At 62.7% G+C, this 13,063-nt stretch overlaps 1 protein-coding gene across 2 annotated transcripts; it reads left to right on the plus strand.

Moving 5' to 3' along the window:
* The first annotated feature begins 1,168 nt into the window (after positions 1-1,168).
* TPRA1 (transmembrane protein adipocyte associated 1) lies at positions 1,169-10,237 on the plus strand. Of its 2 annotated transcripts, none has more exons than XM_061397311.1 (11): positions 1,169-1,310; positions 6,303-6,426; positions 6,591-6,723; positions 7,549-7,635; positions 7,721-7,793; positions 7,906-7,985; positions 8,356-8,466; positions 8,555-8,615; positions 8,904-9,006; positions 9,101-9,181; positions 9,662-10,237. In XM_061397311.1, the coding sequence occupies exons 1-11, from the start codon at positions 1,184-1,186 to the stop codon at positions 9,900-9,902; spliced, it is 1,221 nt and encodes a 406-aa protein (XP_061253295.1). In that variant the 5' UTR covers positions 1,169-1,183; the 3' UTR covers positions 9,903-10,237. The 2 variants fall into 2 exon arrangements, with proteins under 2 accessions (XP_061253295.1, XP_061253296.1); XM_061397312.1 differs by lacking the exon at positions 1,169-1,310 and adding an exon at positions 1,839-2,098.
* The last annotated feature ends 2,826 nt before the right edge of the window (positions 10,238-13,063 follow it).

The raw sequence follows: 13,063 nt of genomic DNA on the forward strand, positions 1-13,063 counted from the left end.
TGAGATGGTTGGATGGTCTCACCGACTTAATGGACATGAGTTTGAGTAAACTCCGGGAGTTGGTGATGGACAGGGAGGCCTGGATCACCGCAGTCCATGGGGTCACAGAGTCAGACACGACCGAGTAACTGTACTGAACCCACTCCAGTATTCTGGCCTGGAGAATTCCCTGGACTGTATAGCCGATGGGGTCGCAGAGTCGGACCCCATTCAGCGACTTACACTTGCATTCATTTGGGAAAGATCCCAGGTGATCCTTACCCGCTGCAGATAATAAATCCCACCTCGTCCTGCTCTTTACCTTGGTTGTGTCTTTCAGTCCAGGTCAGTTCAGTTCAGTCGCTCAGTCGTGTCCGACTCTTTGCGACCCCATGAATCATAGCACGCCAGGCCTCCCTGTCCATCACCAACTCCCGGAGTTCACTCAGACTCATGTCCATCGAGTCAGTGATGCCATCCAGCCATCTCATCCTCTGTTGTCCCCTTCTCCTCCTGCCCCCAGTCCCTCCCAGCATCAGGGTCTTTTCCAATGAGTCAACTCTTCACATGAGGTGGCCAAAGTACTGGAGTTTCAGCTTTAGCATCATTCCTTCCAAAGAAATCCCAGGGCTGATCTCCTTCAGAATGGACTGGTTGGATCACCTTGCAGTCCAAGGGACTTTCAAGAGTCTTCTCCAACACCACAGTTCAAAACCATCAATTCTTTGGTGCTCAGCTTTCTATAGAGTCCAACTCTCACATCCATACATGACCACTGAAAAAACCATAACCTTGACTAGATGGACCTTTGTTGGCAAAGTAATGTCTCTGCTTTTGAATATGCTAACTTTTTGAATATGTCATAACTTTCCTTCCAAGGAGTAAGTGTCTTTTAATTTCATGGCTCCAATCACCATCTGCAGTGATTTTGGATCCCCCCAAAATAAAGTCTGACACTGTTTCCACTGTTTCCCCATCTATTTCCCAAGAAGTCAGCTCAACACCCCCAGAAAAAAGAATCCAGTTTTGGGTAACAGCTGAGAAGGAAATGAAAGGGCTTTGTGTTACAGAGACTGGCCAGCTACTTTGGCTAGGGTGTCAAGTGGAAGTGTGTGTTAAGTGACAGACCCACAGGTAAGGAAGCTTGGTGTAGTCAAGGAAGAGAAACAGGGAACCCAGAGAGGAGCGGGTGGGAGGGCTGAGGATGAGGAGACAGGAGGGGCCAGGCCAGGCGGAGCCTCGTGGTGGGGGCAGAGGAGTGAACCCCGCACAGACGCAGGAGGGGAAGAACAGGCTATCTGGGAGGGCTTACTGGAGGAGGCTGCCTGGAGGTAAGCAGTGAGGGAAAGCAGGCCAAGCCCCAGGCCTCGGTCCTGTCACTTCCTGGTCCTGTGACTTCGGGGGAAGCGCTTAACGCCTCCGCCCCGGGGTCGGCTCTGCGAAAAGGGACGTATGACAGCCGGCCTGCAGGGCGGCCTGGAGGCGGAGGGTTCGTCGGCAGGTGCTAAGGGGCCGCGCCGGGCCCGGGTGGGGGCTAGTCCTTGGGGCCTGGAGGTCACCGGGCCGGAGGCGGCGGAGCGCCTCCCCGGACTCTGGAAGAGGGGGCGCTGCGGGCGGCGGGCGTGAACAGGTAGGTCGTAGAGGGATGCGAACGCGACGCTTGGCGGCCGCGACGCTAGGCGGCCGAGAGGGCCGCGCACGGGCTCTTTAAGAGGCTGGGGGCCGCCCCGCCTCCCGGGGACCGGATTGGTTCCGTCCTCTGCACTCGCCCCGCCCCCGTTTCGGCGTAACTCCGTTCCTATTGGTCGCTGCCGGCTGGGGGCGGGTCCCCGTGCCGCCGCGGGCAGGGACGGTGGCTGTTTTTGCAGTTTTGGCTGAACGCAGAGGACGCGCCTCCCTTCCGGGTCGCCGCTGCCGGGAGGGCCGCGCGGGGTCAGGCCGATCGCGTGTCCTGATTGCGTCTCCCTTCCCCGCCCGCCCGCCTGCCGCCCGGTCTCCCGGGGCCGGCCTCCCGCGCCACGCTCCCCGCGCCACTTTCCCGGCCCGAGCGCCGGAGGCCCAGGCCCGCGGCCTTTGGCGGGGTCCGCGCCCGGCGGCGGATGGGCGGCTGGGGCCCCAGGTAAGTGGAAGCCCCTGCTCTGCCCCAGCTGCGCGAGCCGATCCCAAACGTCCCTGTCCCGCCTCCTGCCGCCGGGAGTGGGCCTCCCGCCCAGAGGCAGGCCCAGGGTTCCCGGGGAGGCCGAGCTCCCGGACCCTGCGTCCTACGCTGTGCGCCGAGACCGTGTCTGGAATGGTCACCTCTGGCTCCCGCGTCCGAGAGGGTCGGGGTGTGGGAGGTGTCTCCTGGCAGGGCAGCGGGAAGTTACCTGTCCTCCCTGTGTGCTGGGGACGGGGCCGTGGGGCCTCCCGGACTGTCCTCCCACTGTCCAGAAGGGCTGGGCCGCCCTCTCTCTGCTGCTGGACGTTCATCTGTCCAGCTCACTACTTTGGCTATCCCCCCGAGAACTGGGTCATGACACGCCTGGGCTGGACGGCCCACAAACACAGACACACAGCTGAGGGCCATTTCAGATGGAAGGGGTGGTCAGGGAGGGCTCCTGGTGCGACCTGGCCGGGGGCCGGGAGAGCACGCAGCCTGCCAAGTCGAAGGGAATCTGCAGAGGTCAGGCCAGAAGGCACAGGGCTGTCTTCCCTCCTGGGGGCTCCTGGTAGGGTCCACCGCCTTCCCCAGGACTGGAGGATAATGGTTGTGAAACATTCCTCACACAGTTTTGGTTCAGGATTGAAAGCTCCGTGAGCAGCTGGGGCTGGCTGCCCTGAGGGGTGTTTCCACAGCAGCCTGTCTGCTCAGGGTTTTCTGTTTCTGCAGGGCTCCCATCCAGGACCTCTGGGCCACACATGGTCAGTCCCACTGCACAGACCAGGGAGACCCAGAAACTCAGAGAGGCTAAGGCTCAGAGAGGTAGGGCCCTTCTGGCCCAGGTCCAGCACACAGGGCCCACGCCACTGGCACGATGCCCACAGGCTGGCTGCAGACGGAGGGCGAGAGGGTGGGAGGAGGTCTCTGGAATGGCAGCGAGGGCAGGAGTGTCCTCCCCAGGTGGAAGAGACAGTCTGTCCCAGCATCCCTGGTCCTGAGCGGCGCAGGGCTACCCAGGGCACTCAGCGTCCCAGGAAGTCCCCCTCTTTCCACGCCCTCCACCAGCCTGCCCTCCTGGCCCCTCTCTCCTGCAGACCCCTTGCTCTGGCATGGCCTGGAGCTCACCTGTTGCGGGGGAGGGGAATGGGGGAGCCTCCGATGGTCCCGCTCAGCCTGCTTCCGACTGTAATGGGACAGCGGGTGGCCGCCCGCTCCTGGAGGCCGGGTGGTGGCCCCACGGGTCAGCACGCAGAAAGTGTGGGCCTGGAGCGTCCACCGGAAGGGAGGGGTGTGCTTGTCCTGTTGCTGGTGTCCCAGCTTCGGTTATTTTGTGATCTCTGACACACCGTGGCAACCTGCTGTGAGTCGTGTGGCCCCCACCCCTGCCCGCCCCAAGTTCACTTGTTACCAGCACTCCACCCTGGATCAGGCCCGGGGGCCCTGTGTCTGCAGGGGAGACACCGAGCCCTGGGACACTCCCCCTGGGAGGGGGCCCGGGCCCTGGAGGTGGGCTCGGCTGTGGGGGTCTCCTCTTCTGCTGCTATTACAGGGCAAGCAGGCCGGGGCGGGGGAAGTAGGCACAGCAGGCACCTGCCTTCCCTAGCCCAGGCTCGGAAGTGAGTGGGGCTTGCACCCCGTGAACCGAATCTTGCCCGCCCACACGCCCAGCTCCCACTCGGGGGAAAGCGGCAGTCACCCTGTATGTGTGGTCCTGTGCAGACTCCCTTCTCTGCTCTTGCCTGATCCTTCCAGCAGCCTTGCTGGTGGGGATGCTACAGTCCCGTGACGCTGAGAGAGGGAAAAGACTGGCCCAAGGTCACAAAGGCAGCACCTGGCAGAGCCAGAAGGTCAAGCTGGGGATTTGTTAGGACTTCAGAATGCAAGGTGCTCCCCAGGGTGGGGCTGGGGAGCCTAGCTTCAGGCGTGGCTGGACCCAGGGGCTCCTGCCCAGTACTGTCTGTGTCTCTCCTCTGTGTTCCTTTGTCGGCTCTCCTTCCACGTGGACTCCAGTGTGAACGCTCCCTGAGGTTGCGGAGGGGGCATTGTAAGTCATACCTACACCCTGTGCACAGAGACGGGGGTCCTGAGGTTTCCCCCAGGAAAAGGGGGTGCTGGCCACGCAAAGCCAGGAAAAGTCCTCCAGCCGCACTCCCACTCTGTCTGGCCGCTGTCCACCCACGGGCTCCTCTCGGCTGTGTGGGGGTCCCTGCAGGACATGAGGCAGCCCTGAAGCCACCCTGCTGAGGGGCCCGCACTGACCACGCGCCACCCCCTCTGGAAACCACTGGCTTACGGTCAGTGGCTTCAGCTTCTGGTGCTGGTGAGGGGCCTTGTCGTGAGCACAGGGTGTCAAGGAGGTCCTGCAATGATGGAGCACCTACTTAGCAATCGTGGGGACACTGTCCTCACCTTAGCAATCCCAGGGACACCCCTCTCACCTCAGCATCGCAGTGACACCGTCTGCAGTCGGCCGGGCTGCTGCAGGCACCCCGAGGCTCAGGTCGGAGCCTAGAGTGAGCCTCCCCTGCCCTCTGCCCTCACCCCTCCATGGGTCCATCTGCAAGTCCTGCCGGCCGACCCTCCCAAAGGGGTCCCAGGTCCCACCACTCCACCCCTGCTGCCGCCCCCAGTCGGGCTGCTGTCCTCGTCGGCAGGCCGAGCACTCCATCTCCCCGCCCCCATCCCCCTGCTTTGGTGCCGCCTCCACCCGTCTCCCTCCATCCCTCCTGTTGTGCTTAGAGGGAGATTGGCTGACCTGGCCCCCGCCCTGTCTCCTCTCTCTTCCAGCATCAGTGTGCCCTGTGCCCTTTGAACAGGCCAAGACCATTTCTGCCTCCTGCCTTTGCCTCCACTGCTCCCTCCCCGGGATGTGCTCTGCCCAGATTACCCCAGGCCAGCTACTTCCAGTTATTTAGATCTCAGTCCAAATATCATTCTGTCTGACAACCCAGCCTGGGCATTCTGGCTTAGCTACTGAACAAAGGCTGAGATGACAAGGTGGACAGGAACTGCCACCTGCTGCACAACAGTCTGTGCAGGCTCACCTGCTTGTCTGAGACCCAGACACCCTGTTACCCCCTGTTCCATGACTTCTGCCTCATGGTCCAGAATGGCTGCTGCTGCTCCCACCACCACACCCACAATTCCAGGCAGTGGGAAAGGAGGAGGGCTGCCCTGAAAATTGGCACATCTTGCTGCTCACACCCAGCTGGATGCAACTTGGTCACACGGCCACAGCCAGCACGAAGGGAAGCTGGGAAAGTGGTCCTGCTTCTGGGAAGCCATGTGCCAGCTAGAATCCATGGCTCTGGTACAAAGCAGCATGGACGCTGGGTACCCCAGCAGTCTCTGCTGTGTTTCCTGTCATTTTATTTTGTTCCCCTCCTGTTTTCTTCTCAGCACGTACCTCTGGAAGTTTGGTTTGTAGCACGGGTGCTTTAATACCTTTAATCCCCTTTAACACCTCCTGGCCTCCTCATTAGGTTGCCAAGGGGGACTGATCCCAGAGCTGCTGGTGGCCTGTGTGGGAGGGAAGGATAGAGGGTTCTGAGCCCCTGGTCCAGGCCCACCCACCCCAGAGTCTCCTCAAGTGCAGGGGTGCCCCTGCACCACCACCCCGGCCTGCACAGTGGGCGCCAGCCCCCCGCAGGAAGTGTCCTGGGCTGCTCGTGCCGACCTGGGCACTCAGCACGTAAACGACTCACCTTCCTCGCTGTTGAAAACGCTGAAGCCATAACCCACCCAGAAAGGCGCCCCACTCACAGGCGTGTGCTTGGTGAACCGCCATAGCCAGCACACCTGTGCACTGACCCCGCCATGGGCCTGCCGCCCTCCACCGGGCACCCCTCCCTGGCCTCCACTCAGCGTGCTGCCTGCCAGGCCAGGACAGGGACTCGCTCCTGTTTGTGGGCAGCGTCCTAGTGTTGACTCAGACACCCCGCTGAGCGAGCATTCTGCTGATGGTGGCACTTGGGCTGCTCTCGCCCCGGGGTGTTGCGGACTGCCGGAGGCGGAGGCGCCGGGTCAGGAGCGCGGCCTGTTCAGTCATTGTTTTCAACGCTGGCATTTGTCACGTTCTGCTGCCGGGCCCCGCGCTCCCTGCAGACACCCCATCCTGCCTGCTGGGTTGGGGACCCCAAGACCCTGGTGCTGCTCACGTGCTGACTCTCCCCTCCCCACCCAGGGCTGGCTGCTGGCAGGATGGACACCTGGGACATGGGGGCCAGCTCGCCCCCGCCTCTGGCGCCCAACATCAGCGTGCCGCACCGCTGCCTGCTGCTGCTCTACGAGGACATTGGCACCTCGCGGTGAGGGGCACGGCCCTGCCCTTGAGAGGGGTTCCCTGTGGGCGTGTGTGTGTGCGCGCGCGTGTGTGGGGGGGGCAGGCACAGCCCTCTCTATTTTTGTGTGTGTGTGAGGCAGGCGTGCTGTGGTCCCCACCACTGAGCCACCTGCTGTGCCCATTTTCTAGGGTCCGGTACTGGGACCTCCTGCTGCTCATCCCCAATGTGCTGTTTTTCATTTTCCTGCTCTGGAAGCTTCCATTTGCTCGGGCCAAGATTCGAGTCACCTCCAGCCCCATCTTTATCACGTTTTATATCCTGGTGAGTTCATTCCAATTGGTGACAGAAAACCCAGTTCCACCTGGCTTAAGCAAAACAGGGAATGAGTAACTGTCTTTGTAAAGAATAACCAGCTTCAGGTACGGCTGCATCCAGGGATTAACTGACGCCATCAAGACCCTCTCTGCACGCCTGCTTGCCTCTGGCCTTACGTTCACATGCGTCCTCCACACACGGTACCAAAAGCGTCCAAGAGCAGCTGTGTGCTGACTTCCCTGAGCTGACCCCCTGCCAGCTGCAGCGGAAGGGCATCACTTAGTGGTTGCACATTGCAGACCTGGCATTACCTCTGAGTGGCCCGCCTGGGAACCCCTGTTTATCCCTGACTTGCAGGGAAAGAGACACTCTGGAGCTGGGAGGGAAGGGTCAGCTCAGCGAGACCGCGTGGACTGAGGAGGGTAGTGGCCCCAGGAAGCAAACTGGGGAAGTATGACTTGAGGGAAAGGGAAGTGGGTGCCAGGTGGGGGATGCCCAGTGTGTTCTTACCTCTGGCTGTGCCGAGAGACCTTAGGCCAGCGGCATGGCCCCTCTGGACCTCAGTGCCCATCCACCAGACGCGCTGCGGATCTTTTCAGCTCACGGCGCTGTGAGCACGCACCCAGTGGGAGCACACAGAGCTCCCGCCCCTGGCCGCCTGGCATGTGGCGGGCATGTGTACCCAGGCAGTGTCAGCCTTCCTGAGGCTGGACACGGTTTTCCAGGCTCAGGGGTCAGAAGGTACGGCCTTGCGCCCACAGAAACGATTCCGGGAGGGGTCGTCCCCCGGTGCGACGTCCCCCCCACCCTGGGTCCTCTCTGCCTCCCCAGGTGTTCGTGGTGGCGCTGGTGGGCATTGCCCGGGCGGTGGTGTCCATGACAGTCAGCACGTCAGACGCGGCGACGGTGGCTGACAAGGTGGGCCTGGGCCTGTCGGTGGGGGCGCTGGGCGCCGGGAGGGGGCGCCGGCCTCGGGGCTGACGTTCTGCCCCCCTGTGTCCAGATCCTGTGGGAGATCACGCGCTTCTTCCTGCTGGCCATCGAGCTGAGCGTGGTCATCCTGGGCCTGGCCTTCGGTGTGTGTGCCCCTGCGGCCTGCGCCCACCCCAGCCCCGCCCCCGGGACTGGCCCTGCCCCGGCCCCTACCCCGGGGCTGGCCCCACCCCCTGACCGGGACATTTGTTCCAGGGCACCTGGAGAGCAAGTCCAGCATCAAGCGGGTGCTGGCCATCACCACGGTGCTGTCGCTGGCCTACTCCGTCACCCAGGTGAGGGGCAGGGGGCGGGCAGCGGGGTGCTGGGCGTGCACTGCCTCCGGTCATGGGTGGGGGGCGTCATGGGTGAGGCATCAGGGCGTCAAGTGCAGGGGTTCAAACGTTCAGTGCCGTGAAGGAATCGCCTGCAAGCCGTGTGCTGGGCGCCTCGGATTCTGATCCACCAGGCTGGACCTGCTGTTTCAGCAAGCAGCCAGGCAGCTCTGTGGGTCCCCCCAAGAGCCGGCATCCAGAGGGCCCTCTGCTAGTGGGGGACCCCCACCTGGGGGCGGGCTGTGGCGGAGAGGAGGCTGGAGCGGGGGACGGAGGGCCTTAGTGGGGCGGGCTGCGGGAGCCCCTGAGGCCCGCCCCCGCGCCCCTGCAGGGCACGCTGGAGATCCTGTACCCCGACGCCCACCTGTCGGCCGAGGACTTCAACATTTACGGGCACGGGGGCCGCCAGTTCTGGCTCGTCAGCTCCTGTTTCTTCTTCCTGGTGAGCCGACGGGGGCTGGGGCTGCCCATGGGGCCCGGGCGTGCTGCTGAGGGGCTGGGCGCGCCGGTCAGCCCCCCTGCCTCCGCAGGTCTACTCCCTGGTGGTGGTGCTCCCCAGGACCCCGCTGAAGGAGCGCATCTCCCTGCCGTGTGAGCGCCCCGGGGGGGGCTGCGCGTGGGAGGGGGTGGTTGGGGGTTGGAGAGTTGGGGGGTGGGGAGTGGTTGAGGGTTGGTTGGGGTTTTTGGGGTGGTTGGGGGGTTTGGGTTGGGGGTAGGGGGTGATTGGGGATGGGGGACGGGGGTGGGGGTGTTGGGGAGTGGGGGTGGGTGGGGGTGGCAGTGGGTGGGGTGGGTGGGGGTGTGGTTGTGGGTGGCCCGGAGCGCACAGCCCCGGGCAGGCCCTGGCCCCAGGCAGGACCTCACGCGCCCGCCCCGCAGCGCGCAGGAGCTTCTACGTGTACGCGGGCATACTGGCGCTGCTCAACCTGGTGCAGGGGCTGGGGAGTGCGCTGCTGTGTGCAGACATCATTGAGGGGCTCTGGTACGTGTGGGGGGTGGGGGATGGGGCGGGGGCGGGGGGCCCGGGGTGGGGCGCAGGTCCCCCCGCCACAGCCCTGACTCGCCCCTGCCCCCAGCTGCGTGGACGCCACCACCTTCCTCTACTTCAGCTTCTTTGCGCCCCTCATCTACGTGGCCTTCCTGCGCGGCTTCTTCGGGTGAGCCCCCCGCGCGCAAGGGACGCGGGGTGGGAGTTGAAGTCAGAGGCTGCGGGCGGGGTCGCTTGCGCATGCGCAACAACTCCCCCCCACTCCCACCGCCCCCAGCCTCCTAGCCTCTGGCTCAGGGCGCCCGGCGGTGCCTGTGAGAGCATGCTCGCGAGTGCACGCACACGTGTGTGCCCTGTGGGCGGTGGCGAGCGGGGCGGGCGGGGGTCAGAGTGGTGGGCGCCCCGTGCTACGCGCACCTGCAGGTTAAGGCCCGCCGTTCACCAGGCTGGACTCTGCCCACCCACTTGACGTGAGAAGGCAGGTGCTCCCCGGGTTCACTCGCTGGAGCTGGGGGGTTCACACGTGTCCCAGTGGACCCCAAAGGGCAAACAAGGACGGGCACCGCGAGGGATGGGCGTTAGGGGCCCAGCCCCAGCAAAAGAGGGCCTTCTGGACTCACGGAGGCCCCCTGACTCTCTTCCCCACCAGCTCGGAGCCCAAGATTCTCTTCTCCTACAAATGCCAAGTGGACGACACTGAGGAGCCGGACATGCACCTGCCCCAGCCCTACGCCGTGGCCCGGCGGGAGGGCCCGGAGGCGGCCGGGGCGGCCAGCACGCAGTTTGACTCGGCCGGGGTGGCCTACCTGGACGACGTGGCCTCCCTGCCCTGCCACAGCGGGAGCATCAACAGCTTGGACAGTGAGCGCTGGAGGGCCATCAACGCCTGACGCAGCTGCCCCGGGGGCCGGACCGCGTGGGACTGGCTGTGGGGGGCGGGGGGCAGAGAGACCCAGCGGAACGGATGAGGGGCCGTGCCCACTCTCCATCCCCACCTCTGTTCAGCCGAGGCCACTCCCCCTCCCAGCTCCCCCTGCCCCGCTCGGGGACGTGGCCCTGACCGTGTGTCCCAGGGCCGGCTGGCCGCCACCTCCCTGCAGCCTGGGCCCCAGAACTGGACTGGCCTCCTCGCCTCCCACCCCTGCCCCAGAGCCCACTCCAACGGGTGGGCCGAAGTGTGTCTATTTTCCTGATCTGTTTTCTAATAAAAAGGACCTGGGCGGAAGGTGGTGGTGTGGCAGCGTGGAGGGTTGACGGGGCCGGGCACTGCCCGTGCCCCCAGCGGGATGGTACTCTCTCTGCCTGCCGGGCGGCTCTTGAGTACTCGGGGGCAGCATAGGTTTTGGGGGAAAGCAGGATCAGACTTCTGCCTCTTGCCAGTCCCCGCACAGGCAGGACTTCGGGGCGCCCGGCGAATGGTCTCCATTGCCCTCCCATCAGGACCAGCTTTCGGCTTCCAAGGAGCAGCTGTGTGCTTGCAGCTGGAAGGACTCGGGATGTGACTTTCCTTATCTCTCCGAGATTCCTTCTTATCAGCACTAAGAAAGCCTTAAGAGTTTCCAAGGCCAGAAACTAAAATTCCACTATTGGGCACCGAGAGGAGGGGAGGGGGAAAAGTAGGCTCAACAAGCTGGAAACATCGACGATGAGCAGAAGAGGAGGGGCAACGGGGTGGGCGGCGGGGGCATCGCCTCTGCGGGGAGGACGTCGGGTGCTGTGGGCGCGGCCTCAGCCCAGGGCTTCAGGGGCGAGACCCCGCCCTCAGTAGCTGCTGGAGACGCAGTTTTAATAACAGCCCCTGGGCGGTGTTTTAATAACTTCCGGGATTAAGTATCAGGGAGACAACGAGAGCCCCCGTGTCCCCTCCCTCGTGATCCTGCCCGGCGCCTGGGACCACGTGCCCCCGGCGTGAATCTTCCGTTTGTCACCAGAGCGCACACGTGTGCGTCCGCAGACCACGGGCTTTGTCTCAAACAAGCGAGTTCGCACAGCTCTTCTCCCACCTGCGGTCCTCACTCGGCTCCCGCCCCAGGCCCCGCCTCCCGTCTGGCTCTCCGCTGTGTAGGCGGAGCATCATCAACTTGTCGGTTCTGTTTTGCAGTGACTGGTGTGCGACGCCTGCCCTGCGTGTGTCTGATCCTCTGTGCACACGAGGGGCAGATCCAGGGGATGGAGGTCTGGGTTGTTCTCCCAGTGGTCGGGGCGATCGGGCCACAGACCCAGAGATCTCACACCGGGTCCTTCCTCACCCTCGGGGCTTCTGAGACCCCTCAAGGGGTCCCTGAGGTCAAAGCTATTCTAGTAGTGAACAGGAGTGCACCGGGGAATTTTCCAGACCCGGCGGGTGATAACGTCATAGCTCTGATGGCTGATGGCATGTATGCATTATTGAAATTAAACTTTTGAGTATATAATTTCAAGTACATAAATGTTAGTAGACTTAACTCCCATCCAGGACGCTCGCTCCTCGCTCTGGAATTCTCGATCCACCTCAGAATAGTCACAGCTGGACCCCGCATGCAGCGGGGTTTGCCGAGGGCCTGTCATAGTCTGACCTGCCTGATCCATCGCTTGAGGGGACACTGAGCATCCGAGCAGGGAGTCCTTTCTGAGGCCAGGAGGGGTGGGAAGTCAGGGAGCCCGGCGCAGGTCAGACTCCGCCGCCGTGAGTGACCCACACCCTGTGGCCTAGTCAGACACACAGAAGGGAGTAGAGCATGCTTCCCTGGAGCATCGAGAGCCAGGGTGGGCACAGTGCCAGCCCCGCAGATGCCATTCTGTGTGTTCCCCGCAGACAGACCTTCCTCCTGCTCGATACCCACTTGACCACCTCTTTGCAAACACGTCGGGAAAGCACGTGGCTAGGACCGCACCGTCAAAACCACAGGCCCGTGGACGTTCTGCCGACTGTCCCATGGCGAACAATCTAGTTCAGGGCCAGACACGTGAGGGCTGGCTGCCACTGGGAGGAAGTGCTTCTCCTCACCCACTGTTCACATGCTAGTTACTTATATTTATTATTCAGAGGGAAGCAGGGACCCTGACTGTGAAAGGGGGCATGATCCTAATGACACAGCTAGCATGCTTGGTCACTCAGTCGTGTCCGACTCTGTGCGACCCCGTGGACTGCAGCCCGCCGGGCTCCTCCAGGGTTCTCCAGGCAAGACCCCCAGCGTGGGTGCATGACACAGGACTTCTCCCCAGAAGCCTGGGCGTAGGCCCACCTGTGAGATGACCCTCCCCAGTGCCGGCACCCCAGCCTGTGGCCCCGGAACTCCAAGCTTCCCAACGCTCACCTGCCAGCCATGTGGGAGGGAGACCACATGTGGCTGGGAATGTTTATGCTTACCAAGTCATTTCTTTTTGCAGCCGTTTAGTCAGATTGGTTAGGAATTGTGTGGGGACGTTTATTCTGGCGAGAAGGTTGGATGAGACCACCGACTCAGTGGACGTGAGCTTAAGCAAGCTCTGGGAGATGGTGATGGACAGGGAGGCCTGGTGTGCTGCAGTCCACGGGGTCGCAAAGAGTCCGACACGACTGAGGACTGAATAACATTGGAGCCTGTGGACTCCGATCCAGCCTGGCCGCCCGGCCTGTGAACTTCCCACTGGACACCAGAGGGCGCTGGGAAGCAGCCTCCCTGCTCTCCTCCAGGCCCCTGCCCCACCCTCTGACAGACAACATCCAGACCCCAGAGGCCTGGTCCGGATCAGGCGCTGCCTTTAGCCCTCTCAGGTTCGACACCTGATACACTGGTGTGAAAAAAGCTATGTCTGTTGACCCAGATTAAGATTCATGTACCTGCTTGAAAATGTCTTAGTTGGAATTTTTCTGAACATCCAGTATGGAGAGTTGTCTTTAACACTTGGGCTTCCCTGGTGGCTCAGCTGGTAAAGAATCTGCCTGCGATGCAGGAGACCCTCGTTTGATCCCTGGGTTGGGATGATCCCCTGGAGAAGGGAAAGGCTACCCAGTCCAGTATCCTGGCCTGGAGAATTCCATGGACTGTATAGTCCATGGGGTCACAAAGAGTTGGACACGACTGAGCAA

The sequence above is a fragment of the Bos javanicus genome, chromosome 22, assembly GCF_032452875.1.
Source record: "Bos javanicus breed banteng chromosome 22, ARS-OSU_banteng_1.0, whole genome shotgun sequence".
NCBI classification, from domain to species: Eukaryota; Metazoa; Chordata; class Mammalia; order Artiodactyla; family Bovidae; genus Bos; species Bos javanicus.

Excerpts from the sequence above, each read along its gene's own strand:
- TPRA1 (XM_061397311.1), top strand. The coding sequence starts at position 1,184 with ATGAGGAGACAGGAGGGGCCAGGCCAGGCGGAGCCTCGTGGTGGGGGC. Across the intron at positions 7,794-7,905 it reads CATCCTGGGCCTGGCCTTCG|GGCACCTGGAGAGCAAGTCC; the intron begins GTGTGTGTGCCC and ends CATTTGTTCCAG. Across the intron at positions 8,467-8,554 it reads GCTCCTGTTTCTTCTTCCTG|GTCTACTCCCTGGTGGTGGT; the intron begins GTGAGCCGACGG and ends CTGCCTCCGCAG.